Source organism: Mauremys mutica, chromosome 25 (genome assembly GCF_020497125.1).
Source record: "Mauremys mutica isolate MM-2020 ecotype Southern chromosome 25, ASM2049712v1, whole genome shotgun sequence".
Lineage (NCBI taxonomy): Eukaryota > Metazoa > Chordata > Testudines > Geoemydidae > Mauremys > Mauremys mutica.
In genome coordinates, this window is record NC_059096.1 from 14,760,112 (window position 1) to 14,770,215 (window position 10,104).

At 50.2% G+C, this 10,104-nt stretch overlaps 1 protein-coding gene across 1 annotated transcript in view; it reads right to left on the reverse strand.

Moving 5' to 3' along the window:
* The window catches only part of PSMD11 (proteasome 26S subunit, non-ATPase 11), a 30,251-nt gene extending 22,054 nt beyond the window's left edge, over window positions 1-8,197 (reverse strand). The window contains exons 1-2 of the mRNA XM_044999655.1: window positions 8,049-8,197; window positions 2,805-2,906 (exon numbers count right to left, since the gene is read on the reverse strand). Of these exons, the coding sequence (XP_044855590.1) occupies window positions 2,805-2,906; window positions 8,049-8,139 (193 nt within the window). The 5' untranslated portion in view covers window positions 8,140-8,197. The remainder of the gene's footprint in view (window positions 1-2,804; window positions 2,907-8,048) is intronic.
* Window positions 8,198-10,104: the final 1,907 nt, after the last annotated feature.

Consider the following 10,104-nt stretch of genomic DNA (forward strand, 5'->3'; position numbering starts at 1 on the left):
TAGTCCCTATGCCAGTTTATTTCTTAGCCTCTGCCAGGACAGATGACAATGGGTCAATTGCAGCAGTGCTTTTTGTAACAAGAACCTTTCTTCATTCGGAAGAGATTACCAATTTATTTCATGTTAACAGCAGTTTAGTGGCATGAGAGACAGTTCTAACTTTCAAACCCTACCAAATCAGGCTTTACCTTCCTTTGTTGTGTCTGTGAACTTAATTTCCTAGAGAAGAAAGGTTCTGTAGATCACCTCACTCCACCCCTAGGATTTTTAATTATTGTCCAAAATTTGCAGGAGACATCCCACTCGCTAGAACCTATGCTGCGAACTTTGCATAGCATTCCCGACTGTAGTACTGGAGACATTTTGGGTGTGACTCTACACAAACATTATAGCACAGTGTTGAGTTCTCAGTCAAGAAACTGGGAAGCTTTGATCCTTAGGGGATTTGGGGGAGTCAATCAGTGTGGCTGAAATGCTATAAATCTTTGACTGCAATCGGTTTTGCAGTAGTTATAACTAATTCCCTGTCTGCTTTTAAAATCCTCTTTTCACCAAGGCTTTTGGGAGGACTGAAGAGCAATACCAGTGACAAGAGGAAAATTTCCTCTGGAAAATACCAGTAGCAGAGCAAAATTTATAAATCTAATCAGTTTTATTCCTGCTGTTTATAACACAATGAAACTGATGAGATTTTTGAAAATGTCACTGTTTTTAGGCAGCAAAACAGAAATGTGAGGGTCAAATTCAGAGGTCTAAGCGTAGACCCTTAGACTGCAGGGAGTGTTTTACCCCAGCCTGATGTAAAAGTTAGTGTAACTTATGTACAAAGGACCTGGAAGAAGGCACAAGATACGACAATTTACACACCCCCTTTCAATTTTGCTATCTTCACACAGCGGATGACAGAAAAAGTGGCAGCGTCACTTCCACCAGGCTGGGGAGTAGAAAGAGGCATCATCTCTTTTTTCCTACCTCCACCTCCCAGCAGAGCCCTGGGAAGCCCAAAACCTTCAGCCTGTCCTGATCCAGGTGCGTGCACTAAATGAGCTTCTCCGAGTGCTAGTAAATCCTCTCTTCCTTCCCAATCTTTCAGAGCATCCTTGCTGTAGTACAGGGGTTCTCAAACTGGGGGTCAGGACCCCTCAGGGGGTCACGAGGTTATGTGGGGGAGGTCACGAGCTGTCAGCATCCCCCCAAAACCCCGCTTTACATCCAGCATTTATAATGATGTTAAATATATAATTTATAAGGGGGGGGTCCGCACTCTGAGGCTCACTCTGTGAAAGGGGTCACCAGTACAAAAGTTTGAGACCACTGCTGTAGCAGGTTTACTGTCCTCACTAGCGGACAGCTGATACATAAAATCCCAACTTTCAATCAAGCACCAATTTATAAAATTAGTACTAGTCTCAACTGAGAAGTGTTTTGGTTTGGTGGTAATCCCGTTAACGAGCCATCCTAGGGAGTCACCCAAAGTGCATTACGTTGTTTGTAAAGTCTCCTGTCTCCAACTTTTATGAATCCTAGAACAGTTTATTCAATTCTCTCTACAACTAACTCTGCTTTATTTTTAAAAGAGGGAACTAATTTTGTATTGGCGTGATTACCAGTTCAGAAAGGAACAGTTTCTCTGCATTTAGGGCAACACTGGGAACAATCCACTCTGCCACAAGCTATGTTCAATTGCAAATCAGGATGTGGCAAATGTCTAGAATACCCAGACATAACTCATTTAGTACCAACATATAAACGAAAAAGCCAAAATATGTACTTATTTATGTAAGTGGGGAACAGAACATCTGACTTTTAGAACAGACCTAAAACTGATCAATTATTCTTTAAGACCCCTCAGCACTTTTTAAGAGACTGCAGTGTTGACCAGGACAGCAGAGGTAAACTCCAACTTGGTTAATTACATTCTGTTCACTTACACTTTCCAAACAACTTCAGTGTGTTTAAAAAAAAAAAGCACATGTTCCACAATATGTCCTGAATTACAATTGTATACGGCTCAACTGCTGCCTGGCTACACTACAGCTGCACATCTGCAGTGGATGGAGTGAGCTCTGTCTGCAGTTTGTGTATCAATTTGTGAAGTCCTTTTGGATGAAAAGTGCTCAATAAATGCAAGATCATTATTCTCCAACAAAATACTGCTGAACTTTCACTGTAAGAAGCATGCTATCTTAGAACTTTCTAGGGAAACTAAAGATAGGAATAACTGAACCAAACAATTACTGATTAGAGACGTTTCACCCATTCCTCTCCTTTCATACATCCCCAAAAGAAAGCCTGTCACAACTTCTCTTGTGTAGAGTTGGTTGGTAATTTTCCAACACATTTTTCCATCAGTAAATGTTAATTTGTCAAAACAATCACCCAAGTCAAAAGCTTTTGAAAAATAATTTAAATTCTTGAGGTGTCCTGTTTAAACATTTTCCTCAAGGAAAAGTTTTAGTTTTTTATTCAAATCAACTTTTAATGTTGAACTGGTTAGTTTATGCTAAGTGTAAGTTTATTTTTAAAAAGTCTTCAGTGTAAAGGGGGAACAGGGTGGGCGGGAGGGAGGGGATGAGGAAGGGGCTAGTTTTTGTTTGTTTTTTTAAAGATTAATTAGTTTGCAAAAATTTAAGATTAACTTCAGAACAGGAAAACAAAAAGTTTCCAAATCTCAAAGACTCACGGAGAGAAAGTAGCCCCCTCCACCCCAGCTCTACTCTTATGTTTGCACCTCCCTACAGACCCATCAACTTGGGTGTACATGCATGTTACAAGAATTCCAATTAGTCAGAACCCGGGCTTACCTTCCGCTTGTCCAGTCTTAGCGAGAAGTGCCCCCAGTTCCAGGATGCTCTGCTCTTTAACTTGCACTGCCTCCTCATCATTTTCCTGGACATCGCGCTTCACTAGAAGAAAGTGGAACAATACCATTTCAATCAAAACACAGAATCTACATAAAGTTTTTCACTTCTTTCCAGAAACTAACTAGTGTGTCAGGTAATAGTGGAGTCAATCTGGCTGGAATATTTATTACATACAAAATGTTAGGTACTTAGCTTTAGAAAGCTTAAAAACAGTTATTTATCTAGACCAGGGGCAGCCCGCGGGGCTCTTGCATCTGGCCTGCCAAGCTCCCCACCCACCCACGCCCCTCTGCCTACCTGCGGGATTGCCCCCTGTGGCGCTGCGAGCCCCACGCCGCTCTCTGAAGCGGCTGGCAGCACACCCCTTCGGTCCGCCCCCCACAGCTCCCATTGGCCGAAACAGGGAACCGTGGCCAATGGGAGCTTCGTGGGAGGTACCTGGAGGAGCGGCAAGAGCAACAGATGTACAGAACCCTGAGCCCTTCCCCCTCGGGCTGCAGGGACACAGTTCCAGCCGCTTCCTGGAACGGAGCAGCGCGGGACCGGAGGCCAGGGCAGGTATGCAGGGAACCTGCCCTGGCCCCGGTGCACGCCGCTGCCACCCCGGAGCCGCTCTAGGTGGCAGCCTAGAACCCCTCCTGCACCCCAACTCCCTGCTCTGAGCCCCCTGCCACATCCCGCACCCCAACTCCCTGCCCTGAGCCCCCTGCCGCATCCCGCACCCCAACTCCCTGCCCTGAGCCCCCTGCCGCATCCCGCACCCCTCCTGCACTCCCTGCCCTGTGCCACCTGCTGCACCCTGCACCCTGACCCGCACCCCTCACCCTCTTGCACCCCACACACCAACTCCCTGCCCGGAGCCCCCTGCCGCACCCTGCACCCTTTCTGCACCCCCTGAGGTGGAGTTGGGGTGGGGACTTTGGGGAAGGGGGTGGAACGGGGGGAGGAAAAGGGTAGGAAAAGGCAGGGCCTAATGGAAAGGGGTGGAGTGGGGGCAGGGACAGAGGCAGTGGGGGGGGGTGTCAGTGATGCGGCCCTCGGGTCAATGCACTAGTCCTCATGTGTCCCTCATGGTCATTTGAGTTTGAGACCCCTGATCTAGACTTTACAAATAGTTGCATCTAGCTGACAAAATTTCTCATGTCCTGAAAACAGGTCAGATTTCAGATTCATAAAGCATCACTAAGACCTTTCTGGCTGTTCAAGGAGGATTGTTCTAAAACAAGCAGCTATGGTTGCACCATATGGAGTGTTCTAATAAATGACATCTTCTAAATGGTGACATCTCAAGCGTAGAACCTGCAAGCTGGGTAAAAAAAATACTCACTTATTGCTTGGTGTTAGGATCCTTGTTTTTACTGCTGTTGTGTGTAATGTTGCAATCACTTGGCCAAAGCTCCACAACAAAAATAACGCTAAGGCTGTATGAAGCTGTGAAATTAATCTGTTTGCACTTGCATGTCAAATACTGGAGGCATTACAGGCTCTCAGTTGCAAAAGTTGGAGCTGTCTCCCCTCATAAAGGTTTCATACTTTTTGCTACTACTTACTCCTTTACAAATATTAAATCTCCAACAACTGTGGGACAAGCAAGTGTCCCCAACTTACAGATGAGGCAACAGAAGAACAGAAATATGAAGAGATTTACTTGACTGAGACTACAGAGCTGGGATTCCTTGTTCCTTGTCCAGCACTACAGCTGGGATTAGAATTCAGAAGTTCTTAGTTCTCACTCTACGGGACAAGAATTTATGCCCCAGTAACTTAATATGCTGAGGTTTCAGAGTAGAAGCCGTGTTAGTCTGTATCCGCAAAAAGAACAGGAGTACTTGTGGCACCTTGGAGACTAACAAATTTATTTGAGCATAAGTTTTCGTGGGCTACAGCCCACTTCATCGGATGCATTTCCACTACATGCATCCGATGAAGTGGGGTTGTAGCCCACGAAAGCTTATGCTCAAATAAATTTGTTAGTCTCCAAGGTGCCACAAGTACTCCTGTTCTTAATATGCACAGTATCATAAGCAAAGTAATTTTGCTTTCCCCAGCACAGGTGGTCTAATTATAGTAAAAGAAATACCCACTGCCTTAAAAATAAAAAATAGTCTACTATAGCTTGTCACATCTCTCAGCTGATAACAAATCATAGAATCTCAGGGTTGCAAGGGACCTCAGGAGGTCATCTAGTCCAACCCCCTGCTCAAAGCAGGACCAAACCCAACTAAATCATCCCAGCCAGGGCTTTGTCAAGCCTGACCTTAAAAACCTCTAAGGAAGGAGATTCCACCACCTCCCTAGGTAACCCATTCCAGTTCTTCACCACCCTACTAGTGAAAAAGTTTTTCCTAATGTCCAACCTAAACCTCCCCCTCTGCAACTTGAGACCATTACTCCTTGTTCTGTCATCTTCTACCACTGGATCTAGACTGTTCTCAACCTCTTTGGAACCCCCTTTCAGGTAGTTGAAAGCAGCTATCAAATCCCCCCTCATTCTTCTCTTCCGCAGGCTAAACAATCTCAGTTCCCTCAGCCTCTCCTCATAAGTCATGTGCTCCAGCCCCCTAATCATTTTTGTTGCCCTCCGCTGGACTCTCTCCAATCTATCCACATCCTTCTTGTAGTGTGGGGCCCAAAACTGGACACAGTACTCCAGATGAGGCCTCACCAGGGGATAACAAAGCACTGGAATGGGTTACCTAGGGAGGTGGTGGAATCTCCTTCCTTAGAGGTTTTTAAGGTCAGGCTTGACAAAGCCTTAGCTGGGATGATTTAGTTGGTGTTGGTCCTGCTTTGAGCAGGGGGTTGGACTAGATGACCTCCTGAGGTCTCTTCCAACCCTAATCTTCTATGAAATGGTACCACAAACTATTATTTTTACTAGGACTGACTTGACAAGAAGTAACAGGTATGTCTGACAGACCTGGAAGGTGCCAAGCAGTAATTAACTAGTGTGTCACATCTCTAGTTAACGTCACAGGATAAGCAAGCTTCTCAGGAACTCGAACCCTAAAATCAGACCACACAAACGTGTATATTACTTAGTTTACAGTGTGGACCTCATTGTTTGCCCAAGGCCGCCAATGCAATAGCGAGACATATTATATATTGTTATTGTGTGTTTTCTTCTACACAGTCTCTTTTTAAATATGTAGTTCACCACCCGCAGAATAGCCATCTGAGAGGTCTATTTTGATATTATACAGTAGCCAAGGAGACATTTAACTGCCAAACACATAGCACCAGTATTTGTTCAAAGCCCTATCCTCAGAAATAAGTCACCTATTAGTAATTCTGGATTCTTGGTAATTTGTTTGGCTGTTCATTTCTAGGGCTTCTTCTCTCTCCATCCCATGATCTACATTACAAATACATTCTGGGGATCTGAATTAAACATGGTCGTCCCCTGACATAACTAGACCACTGCTCCATTTTGCAATTTTGGCATGTCCCTTACACTGCTAAATCCTTGAGACAGTCCTCCAGAACAGTTGTAGTTGCAAGTAAGAAGGTAGCACAAATAAAAACAAAGTGGATTCCTGAAACAAAAAAAGTTACACTGAAGATTTCTGTAGTACTTCTTCAGCCAGAACCTAGGATTCCAGTTCAACTGTTTTTATGTATGTTTTGTTTAGCACTCACAATTACCAACACTTTCACCTGAGATTATTTTTACACTGGGAAACATTCATGTACCCTAAAATGCAATTCAAGTAGCATTATATTTTATACTATACAAGAAAAACATTCTTCCAGTAGAGCTGCTTAGGCCTTAAGGGTGGCAAACACTAGACAACTAGCGCAGACCTCCCTCTGCTGACCCAACTTACTATAGCACTTACATGCTACAGTGATGGAAACTACTGAAACCCTTAAACAGACCATATAAGTGAATTCTCACTGGTTGCTATTGGGACGCACTGTTCATGATTCTCAGTGTGAAGCAGTGTTCATGGACTTTTCCAATATGAGAATTGTATCGCTTTCTGTTTTATGGTATGCCACCATAGCATGAGCTGCATAGCAATTCAAGGGGAGCGATGCAGTGAAACAGCATCTGCTCCCTATCTAAATTCTTAAATTAAATTTGCACACTATGAAAAAATGCTCTCTAAACCATTAGTGCTTAATCCACAAATTGTATTCACGCCCCCTACACAGAACCAACTGCAAGTCTGGCCAGCACTTAAAGGCAAGGGCAGTTCTCACCCTGGGTTCAAGTGCCGCTGTTTCCAATCATTCCCACACACCTCTTATATTTAGATTACTCATCAGCTGATGTTGTCATCCTCCTGCCTGCACAATAACCCAAGATCTGGCCATACCACCCTCCGTATATAGTCCCTAACAGGACTGTAGCACAACAATAACTACACACAATCAACTGTAGCCTCAGAAGCCAGTTGCACTTCGGAGCACGTTACGCCAGCAAGCAGTGGGTGGAAGTGACACAGAAACAAACCCCGGGTCAGTCTCAACCCCAGATCCCGCAACTGAGAGAAACCAGACCCCACGGTGGGGAGACAATGTTCTTATGTAAAAGTGATAACAGCAAAGCCAGAGCTCAGACTCGGTCCCCTCATTCGTCAGCTGAAGGGAACCGGGGAGGGAGGGCGCTGTGCCCCGGGAGAGCGAGCTGACAGCAGGGTCACCCTCCAAGTCTCATCCAGACCAGGACAAACCCTGCGAGTGCCCTACACCACGGGGAGCTGGGGGGGGGGGGGGGGGGCACAGCACCTAAAAGCCGGTCACCCCCCCCCCCAGGGACTCGTTGGCTTGACCCGGGGGGGGCTGCCCGTTCCTGCCAGGGGGAGCGCGACAGCAGCAGGAGAGGGTCGCCCCCCAGCCGGCAGCGGAGATCGGGGCCTCTTCAAAGCCCCGCCGGGCCGGGACCCCAGGGCCCGAGCCTCACGCGCTGCCCGGTGGGGCCTAGCGGGCCCGGCGCCGGGCGCCCGGCCCCTACCTCCGGGCCCAGCGTGACTCAGCAGCTGCAGGGGCCCGCGGCTGACGGGGCCGCGCTCCCCCCGCCCCGCCGCTTCCCCTCCCGCGGGCTGCGGCCTTGCGCCCCCCGGCTCCACGGTGAGTCAGCAGCCGGCACGGCCCGGCCCCGCCGGCTCCCCCGCGCCGCCGCCGGGCCGAGGAGCGCGGGCGGCAGGCCGGGCCCGGCCCCGGCCCCGGGCCGCTCACCGATGGAGTGCAGGATCCCTATGGAGGCCTCGCGGTCAGTGGAGAGCAGGGACTGGGCTCGCTGGAACTCCAACACCGCCGCCGCCGCCATCTTAGCCGCTCGCTCGCTCGCTCCTCACGCCGAGGCCGGAACGAGCCGGCCGGGAGCGCCGCCCCTTCCCGCCGCGGGGCCTGCCGGGAGCTGTAGGCCCTGCGCGCGGGCTGCCCCGGGGGGTGTAACGGGAGATGGGAGAGAGGGGCTGGGTGCGAGGGGCTCTGTGGGACTGTCGTATGGGGCCGGGTGCGAGGGGCTCTGTGGGGCGCTGGTATGGGGCCGGGTGAGAGGGGCTCTGTGGGGCTGTGGTATGGGGCTGGGTGTGAGGGGCTCTGTGGGGCTGTGGTATGGGGCCGGGTGAGAGGGGCTCTGTGGGGCGCTGGTATGGGGCCAGGGGAGGAGCTGGGAGAGAGGGGCTCTGTGGGGCGCTGGTATGGGGCCAGAGGAGGAGCTGGGTGTGAGGGGCTCTGAGGGGAGCTGGTATGGGGCCAGGGGAGGAGCTGGGTGTGAGGGGCTCTGTGGGGCGCTGGTATGGGGCTGGGTGTGAGGGGCTCTGTGGGGCGCTGGTATGGGGCCAGGGGAGGGGCTGGGTGAGAGGGGCTCGGTGGGGTGCTGGTATGGGGCCAGGGGAGGAGCTGGGTGAGAGGGGCTCGGTGGGGCGCTGGTATGGGGCCGGGTGCGAGGGGCTCGGTGGGGCGCTGGTATGGGGACAGGGTAGGGGCTGGGTGAGAGGGGCTCGGTGGGGTGCTGGTATGGGGCCAGGGGAGGAGCTGGGTGAGAGGGGCTCTGTGGGGCGCTGGTATGGGGCTGGGTGCGAGGGGCTCGGTGGGGTGCTGGTATGGGGCCAGGGGAGGGGCTGGGTGAGAGGGGCTCGGTGGGGTGCTGGTATGGGGCCAGGGGAGGGGCTGGGTGAGAGGGGCTCGGTGGGGCGCTGGTATGGGGTCGGGGTGGGACTTGGAGAGACTGAGCTCGATACGTTTCTGAAGGGGTGGTATGATGACACTGCCTGCAGTGGTATGTGGCCCGTGTCTGACTGCTAGTAGCACTTCTCCCCAGCAGCTGGAGATGGGGCACTAGATGAGGAGGGTTCTGAGTTCAGTTTGAGCATGTTCAATCGTCCTTCAGCTCTCATATAGATTGTGCCAATCACAACATATCTTCCATTCTTCTCTTATCCTGGCCTTCCTTCTCCATATGCGGCCAGTCCTTTTCATGATAAACTCTTCCCACTAATCCCATCTCTTTGGAGGTCAGCTGAGTGGTCGTTTCAATTCCTGTAGGTTACCTCTGAGTTACTATGGGGAATTCTTTCCCAGGTGTCTTGCTGCTGGGTCTTGCCCACATGCTCTGGGTCCTCCTGATCACCATATTTGGGATCAGGAAGAAATTTCCCCCAGGTCAGATTGGCGGAGACCCGGGCGGGAGGGGTTCACCCTCCTCTACAGCATGGGGAATTGGTCACTTGCAGGTTTAAACCAGAATAAATGGTGGATTCTCTGTAACGTGAAGTCTTTAAACCAGGATTTGAGGACGTCAGTATCTCAGCCAGAGATTACGGGCCTGTTACAGGAGGGGATGGTTAAGGGTCTGTGGCCTGTGTTGGGCAGGAAATCAGACTAGATGATCGTGATGGTCTCTTCTGGCCTTAACGGCTATCAGTCTATAAGGGAAGGGGTTGGGTGGCTTTGAAGGAAGAGTGGTGATTATATGAGACAAGACTATGTCAGTGGTTCTCAACCAATCAGCTCACAATGTGTTACCTGGGCTGCAGGTTGAGAACCAAAGCACGCCCCCCAGACCCCTATGCCCAGTGCCTCCTGCCCAGAGACCCCTCCACAGAGTGGGGCCAGGAGTGGAGCCGTGGGTGGGGTCCCAGCGGCAGGGACCCTGGACCCCGCTGTGCGGAGCTGGGCAGACTCTGCCATATAGGGCTGGCCAGGTGGCAGCCCCAAGCCCCACTGGATCCCACCATGCCACCAGCCACCTGACCAGGGTGGTGACAATGCTTGTGAAATGCTCAGG